Source organism: Macrotis lagotis, chromosome 6 (assembly GCF_037893015.1).
Source record: "Macrotis lagotis isolate mMagLag1 chromosome 6, bilby.v1.9.chrom.fasta, whole genome shotgun sequence".
Taxonomy (NCBI): Eukaryota; Metazoa; Chordata; class Mammalia; order Peramelemorphia; family Peramelidae; genus Macrotis; species Macrotis lagotis.
This window is the reverse complement of record NC_133663.1, coordinates 39,865,061-39,878,216: the sequence shown is the minus strand read 5'-3', so window position 1 is coordinate 39,878,216 and position 13,156 is coordinate 39,865,061. Positions and strand designations below refer to the sequence as shown.

The 13,156-nt window shown below is 36.8% G+C and overlaps 1 protein-coding gene across 6 annotated transcripts in view; it reads left to right on the top strand.

The window, feature by feature from the left end:
• Positions 1–2,181, top strand: part of ZMAT3 (zinc finger matrin-type 3) — a 54,149-nt gene extending 51,968 nt beyond the window's left edge. For all 6 annotated transcript variants that reach the window (XM_074190968.1, XM_074190967.1, XM_074190963.1 and 3 more), the window contains one exon: positions 1,920–2,181. In XM_074190968.1, coding sequence (XP_074047069.1) covers positions 1,920–2,128 — 209 coding nt within the window. In that variant the 3' untranslated portion in view covers positions 2,129–2,181. The remainder of the gene's footprint in view (positions 1–1,919) is intronic.
• The last annotated feature ends 10,975 nt before the right edge of the window (positions 2,182–13,156 follow it).

Genomic DNA, 13,156 nt, shown 5'->3' with positions numbered 1-13,156 from the left:
CAAGGCTTAATCCCTCTGAAGGAGATTGGACAGAAGCAGATATCTGGATAGGAGCTGCAGTTCCTTTCATAGGAACCAGGTGATAGGTTTGGCTTGACTACCTGCTCTTTCTATTGTTATAGGAAAGTGGCATGATAAACAGCTAGTGATAACAAAAGCTTTGCTCCTCTCTTTGACCTGCCCCTTCTTAGGAGTGGCTGCCAGCTCCATTGTAAGGGTTCTAGGCTCCCTGCCTTTCAGAAACATTTTTACCATCTGGAAGGCTCTTTGCTCTAAAACATAGAAGATAGTCTCTCATCTTTTCTTGATGAGAGACTATCTTCTATGTTTTAGAGTTCATCATCTCATCACGCTTATAGCTTTGCTTAATCAGGAAGAAGAATTTCATGACCCCCATAGTCCATCTGTTCAGAAAATCAAGTCATTAGGCATTTTCTATATTAATTTGAAGCATTTGTGGTTTTTTGGTGGGAGGGAATGGAAGGAGCAAATCTTACAGGAATTAAAAAGAACTCTTCACGATCTCAAGAAGAATCCTTGCCTAGTCCTCTAGTATTTTCTCCAGCATCTGTTTTCCTTTGCTTAGTATATTAAATATTTAAGACATTTGAAGATTGGGTGAAATGTATCCTTTTAAGGAAGAGATTGAATAATTCTGTCCTGTACAAGGGGCGAATCTGGTTTCACAGGGTGAGTTCCAGACTTGGACTCTTGATTCTTCTGACTTAATAGCTATGTGACTAGAACCTTTCTAATTTTGCTTGCTCAGCTGTAGAAAAGGGATATTAATACTCATATTACCTACTGTGAAACCATGACTCAGGGATCATTGTCAATGGTAGAATGCTCTGTAAATGTGAATTATTAAAATACGATCTTTTTACTTCCTGGGTCACCACGGTCAAAGGCTTCATCATTTAGAGGAGATGTGGGCTTTAATTAGGATTATAATGGAAGCTTTGCCAACTCCATAGGACCAAAAGGAGTTTGTAATTTACTTGCAAAGCCTTTGGTAGACCAGGGTCACCTTCATACAAAAGTTTGTTCTTCATTTTCTTTTTTTCTTTCTTTTTTGCAAGGCAATGGGGTTAAGGGACTTGCCCAAGGTCACACAGCTAGATAATTATTAAGCATCTGAGGCCACATTTCAGCTTAGGACGTCCTGACTCCAGGGCCAGTACTCTATTCACTGTCCACCTGGCTCCAGGGCCAATACTCTATTCACTGTCCACCTGGCTGTCCCTTATCCTTCATTTTTGAAGAGCATCACAACATCAGGGAGATGAGGCCATGCAAGCATGTGAATTGTATTTGAGTGGGGGCTGTGCCAAGTCATCAGCCTCACTTTCTCCTCCAGAACCATCTGGGTCCAGTGGCCAGATATGAATCAGGACAACGGGAGATGGCCCCTGGATGCAAGGCAATCAAGGTTAAATGACTTGCCCAAGGTCACACATCCAGTAAGCATCAAATGTTTGAGGCTGGATTTGAACTCCTGTCCTCCTAACTCCAAGACTAGTGTTCTATCCTTCATACAAAAATGAGGCACTGCATCACCATTTAACATCCACTTAATAGCTTTTTTTGTTTTGGATCAACTAGGTGGTGGAGAAGATAAAGCACTGGACATAAGACTCTTGAATTCAAATCGTGCCTAACAATTATTAGTTGTGGTACCCTAGGCAAGATATTTCACCTTTCCTAGATTCAGTTTCCTTATCTATAATATCTCAAGAAAATCATATGTATTAAACACTGTCCATTCACGTTATATAAATGCTATTTAGTATTATAATTCACTACATATTTTGTCTAGTTTAAAGTTACATTTATGAATATATGCTTTATGGCTTTGTTTACTGACCTCATACTTCTGAAACCTTCTGTTTCCCTTTATCCTTTTGTATTTCTTTCAATAGGGCCTTACTTCAATCCCCGATCTCGACAGTGGATTCCCCGTGACCTTGCCATGTGTGTCACCCCCAGCGGCCAGTTTTACTGCTCCATGTGTAATGCCGGGGCTGGTGAAGAGATGGAATTTCGCCAGCATTTAGAAAGTAAACAGCACAAGAGCAAGGTGTCTGAACAGCGGTACAGGAACGAGATGGAGAATCTGGGATACTTATAGAGAAGCCCATTGCTCTGATTGTCGTTTCAGATAAAGCAGTTTGTCTTGCCTGCTTCTTTTGCCTTCTGTCAACCTGTCCTGCTTTGTGGCCATTTTTGACACAATACATGCCTCTGCTTCCATGTAGATAATCTATAAACCTAATGGTACCTTGAGGCATTAAAATCTGATCCAAAAAGAATGAGCTTTTTGGTTGTGATGGGTTTTCAGGTTAGTGTTAATTCAGCTAATCTTCAGAAGGTACGTGGCCTTACTATATGTGAAATAGCTTTGGAAAGTAACTAGATGCAGGGAAGTGAAGTTTCAGTTCTCCATGCCTTTCTATGGCCTATCGTCTTGGTGTAGTATGACTAGGGATGATTGGGAGAAATGGCTTCAGAGTCTTTCCTGACACTTTAATTCCTGTCATAATGTGATCTCTTCATAGAGCTACTAGGTTTACCACTGTGTGAATTTCATTGAACACATCTAATCTACCCTCCTTGTTGCCAGGCTTTGTTTCTAATTTCTGATCTTTGTCTCCCACCTCTCTACTGCTAGCTTCTGCTTCAGAAATACACATTTTTCATCATTAATCAACTTACTTTTATGTTATTCTCAGCTATGCTGTGGGTGTTTTGAAATCCAAACAACTCTAAATAACCTCTGAACTTTTTAAAAATGGAAAAGTTTGTGTATGATTGTTTCAGAAACTCGGCAAATTTTTGATCAGTTTTCAATCTGAGGATTGTATTATGTTGTATAGTAACATGCACTTTTGTGGGAGTGGACTATTTCATGGACATTATGAACAATTTCATGCTCACCCTCTATATTTGCTAGGCTGGACCTACTTAATGTTCTAATGGGTATCTGATATGTTTTGTTCTGTAAATAAAGCAGGTTAAAAAAAGATGTATTTTAATTTTCACCATTTCTGCATTTAAATACACAGTATTTTATCATCTTTCCATTTATATATTTTATCTTCTCTTGAATGATTACAATCATTCTAGAATATTATGCATGTCTGATCATTTAATTAGGCTCCCTTCCTGCACCTCCTTCCCCCCATCTGATTGTTCTCTCATTCTCCTGTTCTTCCATAGGTGCTTGGGTAACTAATGTAGTGCTTTGTAGTACTGGGTGAAATTGTTTACTTCATATCTCAGAAAGACTTTACCTTTGCTGCTTTTTTCTAACCTTTTGCTCCTTTTAAAATAAAAAGAGCCAAGGCTAAAAGTTCCCTTAAAAGATGACTTCTCTGTTAAGTTGACTTTCTTATTTTTTTGAAGTTTTTTTTTATTTTTAAGGAAATAGGGTTAATTGACTTGCCCAAGGTCACACAGCTAGGTAATTATTAAGTGTCTGAGGTTGCATTTGAACTCAGATCTTTCTGACTCCAGGGCCGGTACTCTATCCACTGCACCACCTAGCTGTCCCCTAAAGTTGACTTTTGATTGCATCATTTGTCCAATTCCCACCTTATGTTGCTTATTCAGTTAAACATACCCATTCACTTTTCTTATAATTGTTCTCGTCCTTCTCCAATTTTCTTCAAGTAGAATATGAGATCAATTTCAGAGTACTGTAGTTTTTTCATTTTAATACTTGAACTTGGGGACAATAGCTAAGGGATCTGCTTTCTACCAAAAAAGGGTAGAAGTGTTCAGGGATAGTTATTTCTTTCTAGAGACAGAACGATGATCAGCTCAACCTTGTAGAGGTCTCTCTCCATCGTTGTTTTTACAAAACTCCAGCAGTATAGATCTACTTCAGAAATGAGAAAGTGAGGGTTATTTTGGGTCTTGACCATTGACCTTTCCTTTGCTGCTAAAGATTTGTCTATATTTGTAATATCTCTGTGCTGGTGATTTAATTCTGTGAATCTGAAATTTCTGTCTTTGGTTGTATGTCAGGATGTTTAGTTTTTGTTTGAAGTCTCAGAAAGAACATCATTGGCTTCTTATTTCAGAACCCTATGGTTATATGTTGACTTTATTTTACATAAGTTGGATTGTATTCTCCTTTAATTATTCATTTGCAAATGAAATAGAATTGAGTTTTGGTTTCTAAATTTTCAACTGCTCTATACACTGGAAATATACTTATTCTTTATTTACTTATAATTTTTTTTCTACTTTTGTGACCTTAAATAAGCAACTTCCCCTTGGGACCTATTTTTTACATCTGTAAATGAAAAGAAAGGGATGTAGGTTCCCAGTGGTATTGATGACTGTTAGGAACTCCAAGATGTGGTTCATTTATCCTTCTTCCACATTGTTTTAAACATTTTTTTGAAAGAAAGTTGGCTGAAATATATTCCTTTTTTGCTAGTGTAGTTTCTTAACAGTTGTAATTTCTTTGCACTAAAAAAAGAGCCAGCTGTTTGGGCATGTACTAATTGCTTGAAACAATTCAGTCTTACTCTTTCAGTCTCTAGAGTCTTTCTGCTGAGCAGTGCTCATTGTCATTCCTAGAGGTTTCATTCCATAACCATTGGAAGAATCCTAAGATAGATTCCGGTTTGGAGTCTGTTTTTGCAATGAATTATACATGCATGATATTTTAAAAGAAGAATGACGAAAGTTACTTGGTAGCATATCTTGAATTAATGCGAGGCTGCACAATAATCAGAAATTCTCATGCTTGCACCCCTCCTTTCCAGGGATTATATTCTCCTGTAGCCTTCTAGTAGTACTTTGAGTAGTCAGATAAGAGAATTGCTTGGTTTTCCTTCTTTTTTTTAATTGACTCTTCCTACTTTACCATAAAATTATTTAGAGTTTCAGTCCTGTTGTTCCTCAGGTTCATATTGGTATTTGTGGGGTATGTATGTGTGTATTCCCACACTAATGCATATGATCTGTGTGAGCAAGTTTGTTGATCTAAAACCCTGGAAATGTTTAGTCTGAGGTATCCTTAAACTGGAGTCTTTTTTTTTTAATGGTTTGATAATTGTATTCCAATATAATTGGTTTCCTTTGCAATCTTATGTATTTTTTATATTTTAAATTTATAAAGAAATTATTCTGAGAAGGGGTCCATAGGTTTTACTGGGCAAAGGCATCCATCTCAAAAAAACAAAGGTTAAGGACACCTGGTTTAGTTAAAGAAAATCAGTAGATATCAAAGGTTATCTGAAAGAATGGAAAATCATTTTGAGCATAGAGAATTCATGTTCAGAAACTGGCATTAGGATATTATGTTTCAGCATCTCTGCTACTGTTCATTGCTAAAGTGCCGAGGCTTACTACTTGTCAAATGAACCGGTCCATTTAAAAGGCTAGATTATTGATATTTTTTCAAATAGAAAGAAAACTGTATCATGTAATGTGGTATCCTCTACCAAAGAGTAGAAATAATTAAAGATTGTATGCTTTTTTTTGGATATCATGTGTTTTATCCAACAAGAGGAATGTCCATATTTCATGTGTCCATGTTATTTGTTTTATTCTTTGTCCTTTCTGGCTACAGTGAATTCTACAAATCCTTTGTCATCTGCTCAGGATAAAACCTCTTTGTCTTGGTTTTTCCTTATAATTTTTGTTGGTACAGCTGTACAAGATGCTAAGCACTATGTTAAAACCTTGGATTATAAACAAAGGCTTTAACAATCTCTACCCCACCCCAAGAAGCCTACAGTCTAGAATATAGGCTTCAGACCTACTTAAGTAATAGATCAATGATCATTAAGAGACTCTTGTAAAGTGGGCAGCCCTTCTACCACCTTATTTCCTAGAAGATAGAGGAAAGCATCTCTCATAACTACATCTATTCTCCTTACATGAGAAGACAAGGAATTTGGGAATCATTTGTTTCCTCAGATTTTAACTTTGCACTTCTGAAAGTAATGTTTGAGAAGCCAGATTGGAGGTACCTTGGCAAAGACACTATAACTCAATATTACTGGTTCAGTTGACATAAACTGGCTAACTAGTTTTATTAGTTATACTGATTAGTATAAGAAGTTTAACAAAAACTTATAGGTAGAAATAAAAATAAAAGACCAACCCATAAAATGATTATTTTAGCAAATAGGCGGATCTTTCTTCCTGAAGTTCATAGATAAAGTTTAAAAAAAAAAGGATATTTTTATTGTCATTGAAAGACAACATGGCATAGTTTATAGAGCTCTGGATTTGGTGTCACAAGAACCTGTATTCAGGTTCTACTTTGGACTTTGTGATCTTGGACTAGAGACTTAGGGACCTTTTTACCCTAAACAAATCTTAAGATTATAAATTGTCAGTAGAGTTAGTTTCCATATACAAAATCACATAAACATATGAAATCACAGATTTGGAGCCCCATCCCTCAAATTGTACCATCTATTCAATTTGATGTTGAATTTCTTCATGAACTCCCAAACATATGGTTAGATGTTTTCTCAAAAAAAACTGCTAATGGCCTACAGATTGACAATTTCTCCTCATTTTGAGGGGAAAACTCCTTGAGGAGGCCCTTCTCCCATTTAGGATAGGGATAAGTCTCAAACCTGTGATCTCATTGGTCCATCATAGCCAGGAGAGGAAACTCCCTCGGCTGATGAAACCAGCCCTCCTCTTCAACTGGAGTTTTAGAAATTTAGTGATTTGCTTAAGTTCATAGAAAAATGTAGTATCAAAGACAGCACTTTAACCCAGGCTCTCTATCCATTGCTATGTGTATGCCTTTGCTCACATACTGACTACTCACTTACTTCCCACAATCGTAGATTTAAAACTTGAAGATATTACTTGCATAAAACCCAGATTACAAGTGCCTTTAGCAAATGTTCACAAACCCCAAGAGAGAAGAAACTGATGAAGTCATCAACCTGAGGGACTTTGAATTCTGATCCAGAGAAAAACAACCTGGAGCCAAGTAGGTTTGTCCAATTTTTTATGCCAATTTTGTTATTGCCTGTAATCTTAGAGTGACCAATACTGAATAGACGTTGACTTCATCTTGATCAGACATCAGACTGCTGCATAAAACCCTGAAAATTAATCAAATTTTCCCATAGTGACAATGATAGCTCCCTTTATCCCCTATTATGATACATATTTTTCATTAAATATAATTTGGGGTGGGGACTTAGATTTAATGCTTGTAGTATTCTTAATTTCATTAACATTCTTTTCATTAACATGTTAGTTTCATGGTTATATGCCTGCCATTGAGATATGTTGGAAAGGATAGCCTCTGTTGTCTTCAATTATGCTTGCTTGTTTGAAGATGTACAGCTTACAGAGGACTTTGTTTTCCTGCTCCAATTCATTTTCAGTTCTTAATTGCCTGCTCCCTTTCAGGTGCCCATATTGTGAATCTATATCTACCCTTAAGACTTTAATATATTTTTTAATGGTACCATTTCAGCTCGATGAGAAAGGTTATTGGATCCTCTTTTGGAATTCACTTTTCTAAGCTTCTGCTTTTTGTCTGTGGAATATATGGAGACAATTCACCAAAGCAGGAAGTTTCTTGGTGGTGATCATTTTAAGAATATCATCTTAAGTTTTCTTACAACTCTTTTTAAAATTAAAAATAAGAATTTATTCCTCTTATTGTGAGGTTTTTAAAATTTTAACTTTAGGAATTAACCTATGGTTTTGTCAACTTTTGATCATATGGGGTTGATAATCCACTTTTAAGTTTTATCCAAGTTGCTTTTCTACCTCCCATTTTGTACCCTTCTTTAGGGTGCTTCACTTCTTTGAAAGTTCCTTCTGCATGAGAACAAAAGAAAGTAGAGAGATGAGATGGAACTGACCCTTTTAGTTGAACAGATTATATTTGTTGGAGTAAAAATATCTGGGAGGTTGGAAGATTGAAACCATTGACTTCAGTGGAGTGTTTGGATTGACCTAGGACTATAACTGTCAAAATTCCTTTGACAGAGTTTATGAATAATTGAATGTTGATTGTACTGTTCTCCAAGTTATGAGTCTTTCTAGACATTAGTGAGCTCCATGGTATGTCCTTATATTTTCTTATTTATATCTATTCGGTAGACAAAGCCAAACTGATTTGACCTGGGGCCTAGTGAGTAAGGGAGAAATACTGAGCCAGAATTAAATATTAGTAATTTCTAATGTGTACTTCTTGCCTGAGACAATATGACTCAGTTTTAAAGCCACTGATCATTGCCGCTGGGTCCACAGAAGGATAATAAGAAAATGTATTTTACTTATTAGAATTTTATTATTTATTGTAAAATTGTTTTTGAAACTATTTTTTTAGTCCTGAAGGATAAATATAGTTAATTCAGACTGGCAACATGTTATCTTAGATGACACTCAGAGATTCACCCAGAGTTGGGAAACCCTGGGTTCAAGTCAATCTAAGAAACATAATTGGCTATGTAATCTTAGGTTACACCAGTGAAATAACAGATTTGGACCAAAAAAAGGTACTTTAAGCCCTGTGTAGGGGAAGAAACCACTGGCTACCACATTTTCTTCTCCTTTCTATCAGTGCTAGAAGCCATAGTGATGACAGTTGCCTTTTAAAAAACCTTATTTTGCATTCCAAATAATCCTCTTAATCCACTCCTTCCTCTTTCTCTGTAAGTGTGTGTGTCAGTGACCCCCTCACTAGTGAAAATTAATGTTATCTCACTGCAGGTATATTTATTCTTTATATGATGTATTTTTATAGAGAACAAAATCATAGAGCCTCAAGCATCAGGATGGACAGTACCATCTGAGAACAAACCCCATCTGGAACCCAGCTTATGGTTCTCAACTGTGAATCTGGATGGGAAACCCCTATTTATTCTAGGTACTCCTATGGATAGAAATCCTGTTTTAAAATGGGAGGTTATTTGTTGCCTTGTTGCTATAAAAAACATGTGAGTCTTCTCTGTTTCTGTGACTCAGGGTGCCATTTTGAAGGAATGAAATGGTAATTCTGCATTTGCTGAGGTTTACTTTTGTGAAAAGAGGGGTACCTCCCAATGCATGATGGCAGTTGGATTCGCGTAATGCTGCGTTTGCTTAGTAATGCCTTAGCCAGACTAGGCCAAAGTATGGTAGACTGTGTCCAACATGCCCTTAGTTTTGCAATGACCTGAAAATAGTGTCAGTGAATGTATTTTCTTAGATCCCAAAGCATTCCTGATGTTGCTTCTAGTACTAAACTCTGATTCTATCCCAGAGATATTTTTGAGTTGGAAAACAGAACTCTGATGAGATTTTAGGGGGGGATTTTACAAGACCATTGATAAGGGGGTGTAGTGAGCTCCTTTGTGTTTTCTCTAGTGCTACATCAATGGCCTGACGTCTGATCTGAAGAATTCAGTCTGAACAGCAGGAAGGTAGAGCTTGTCCTGGAAACTTTTGCCATAAATGTTGCACAGAGACTTAGGGACTTGGGGGCTCAATGCTTATTCTCCAATTGTGAAATCTCTCTTGTGTTTGGGGACTGCACAAATGATAAAGGGGTCAGGATTAAAACCAACCAAATGTGAATTGTGAAAGTAACACTGATCTTTAATATATTTTGGGGGGTAGGGAGGGGTTGTTTGGTTTCCTTTGATCACTACTTAATATACAACCTAGAATATGTTTAAGATGTAACTGCTGTACTGGCTTCTTTTCACTTAGTGCTCTGGCCTCATTTCTGTCCTTATTTTAGTAAAGGCTTGAAGTTATAACAGGTGTTTTGTGTCACAATTTAATAAAAATAATTTGAGCCTCATCTGCACTTTTTTTGGTCATGATTTGGAGTCTGAAGGATAAAAGAAAAAATGTTAATACTGATATAAAAGTCTGGTGCAATGGAGAGAATATCAACTTGAAGAAAGAACCTGATGCTTACTACTTCTGTGACCCTGGGGAAGTCTTTTAATCTATTTGAGCCTTATTCTCTTCATTTGAAAATGAGGGACTTGGATCAGATCTCTAGGACTCCTTCTAGCCATATCTATGATCCTATGATCTTATTCTGCAGATCTACATTCACCCAGAGACGGCTTGGGTGGTAGAGTGAATAGAGTCCTGGACCTGGAGTCATGAAGACCCAAGTTCCCATCAGATCTCTGAGTGTATGACTGGACAAATCATTTCACTGCTGTCTGCTTCAGTTTCTTTGACTGGAAAATTGAGATAATAGCATCTATCTCCCAGGGTGGCTCTGAGGATCAGCTGAGATGATGTTTGTAAATCATCTAACACAGTGGTCACATGAGTAAGCCCTTAACAAATGTTCATTGTGAGGTTCAAAATTGTCCACCCTACAATAAAATAAACTGAGGCATAGTTCTGAGCCAATGGTACTTCATTAAAGGGGCCTTGGTCCCTTTTAGTGAAATGAATCTCAGATCTTTCTCACAATCTTAGATGACCCCCTACCTGCATGATAATACAGATGAAGCAAAGTAATCTCATTGGTTGATAGAACTTGCCCTTAGTCCTTCAGGCCATCTACACCAAATACAGAATCCCATTGGTTGACAACCAGACTAATGAACGAACAGACAGCCTTATCTTTAGTTTTCTGGAGGTACTATTCCTGAATCAAGGAGCAGAGGCTTGGACTGGGCTGATAAACAGATATCTGTGTTTTTTGTTATTTGTTTGTTATTTTGTTTGTTTTTGCAAGGCAATGGGGTTAAGTGACTTGCCCAAGGCCACACAGCTAGGTAATTATTAAGTGTCTGAGCTCAAATTTGAACTCAGGTCCTTGACTCTAGGGCCAGTGCTTTATCCACTGTGCCACCTACCCACCCTCGATAAACAAATGTTAAAACATCTACATAAACTGGGCTAATAAACAGAAGTTAAACGTCCACATGCGCTGTTGCTGCTAGACAGGCAGGTCACAGGTCAGTAAATGGCCACTTGTTCAAATACTCATGGTCATTTCTCAATGTTGGACGGTAGAGGGATGATGAAGGATGAAGGGGCAGCAAAAACAACTGGGGGATTTTCTATGAATTGAGTCACCTCCACCATAACAAGGGAAACAATGGTAGAGGTCCTTTAGTTAGCTTCTTGTGATCAAGAAAGTGAATTTATAATCCATAGTTCACAGTCCTGGTTTTAATAATAATATATAGCACTTAAAATCATTGCCCCTGTGGAATCATATCAAACGGATTAATAGTTATTGGAATAATATAGAGGTCCAATGATCACATCATTCCCTTTTTTCCTTCCACCTGGCATTCTGGGTGGATCTCTTACAGAGAAAATAAGAAATCATAGAGGTAACTGTAGAACTGCTCTATTTATTCAGGAATCTTCCTAATCTTTTGGGTAGTCTGAAATTGGTCCCTTAAGACTCTAAAATTTACATCTCTCTCTGACATGCCTAACTTTCATTTCCATTTCCTCTTCCTTTCCATTCCAGTTCATTTGTTAGCTATTTCCTGTACATATTACTTCTCCCCCCTTCATGCATTTACATAAGAGGTTCTTCTTGAAATGCACTCCTTCATCTCCTCCGGGTAGAATCCTTAGCTTTTTTCCAATATACAGCTCAGATACTATTTCCTCCACTAGGCCTTTTCTGGTCCTTCCTGCTATTCATAATCTTGAAATTTTTTTCTATATATGGCATATTTGCTTATCAGTATCCCTCCCCTATCTAGGTAGAATGCAAGCTGCTTGAGGACAGAAACTGTTTTTTAAAAAAAATCATCTTTTACTTTCATGTCACCTTTTTTATTCAGTGTCATCTTCCCCTCCTTTTTCAGAAAGACATTCCTTATACAAAAATTAAAAAGGGAAAATAATAGTTAAGTAAAGTGAATCAACATACCAAAATAGTCTGATGGTCAAGGACTATTTCACTGTTGTCATTGTATTTATTAAACCTTGGCACATGATTTGTATTCTATAACTTGGATCAAGATGATCATCTATATTTGTATTCCCAGACCTTGGACTACAATAAGAACTTAGTTCTTTTTCATGTATTTTCAGTCTCACTGAGTAAATGGCATCCCAGCATTTATAAGCCTCATATGTCCCACCATTCTGATATTTCACCAACCCTCCAAATAAAAGGTCACTGTTTTTATGTGCACTGGTCCTTTGTTCTTAAAACTTTAAAAGTTCAAAAATAGAACATCTCAAATAGTTAAAAGGTTCTTTTTTTGGGTTCAGAATTTAATCCATGAGTTACCTTAATAGTATTAGTTACAGGCAAACCTAGGACACATGGTAGGTTTTGTTCCAGGAGACTGCAATAAAGTAAATTTTGCAATAAATATTGAAATGACTGAATATTCACATGAATATTTTGGTTTCCCGGTACATGTAAAAGTTATATTTACATTATGCTGTAATCTAGCAAATGTGCAATATAATTATGTTAAAAATGTGCATACCTTAATTAAAAGTGTTTTATTGCTAAAAAATGCTAACCATCAACTGAGCCTTCAGTGAGCTGTCATCTTTTTGCTGGTGGAGGGTCTTGCCTTGATGTTGATGGCTGCTGAGTCATCAGGGAGGTGGTGGTTGAACTGCTGTGGCAGTTTCTTTAAAAAAAAATAAAGTTTGCCTCATTGATTGACTTTTCCTTTCATTTGAACACTTAGAGGCTATATTCTAGGGTTATTCATTAACCTAATTTCATTATTGTGTCTCAGGGAATTGAAATGGGGGAATGGCTGGTTGGTGGAGCAGTTGAAACACAGTTTTTATTGATAAGTTTGCTATTATAGGTGGCTGTAGTTTAAGGTGCCCCAAAAGAATTAGAATAGCACCATCTTAGAGCACTGACCACAAATCACTGTAACAGATATAATAATAATAGCAAAATCTGAAATATTGCAAGAATTTCCGAAATGTGACAGAAACATTATGTGAGAACATGCTGTTGGAAAAAATGGTGCTGATAGGTTTGCTTATTGGAGGGTTGTCACAAACCTTCAATTTGTAAAAAATGCAATATTTGTGAAGTGCAATAAAGTGAAGTGCAATAAAATGAGGTATTCCTGTATTTGGATTTAATTTCTTTTCTTTCTTTTGAAGCTCCCAGACTTGAGTTTTGGGACATCTACAGTCATCAATCCAGGGGTATCAATCACATGGCCTGCAACATTCCTGAGTGTGGCCA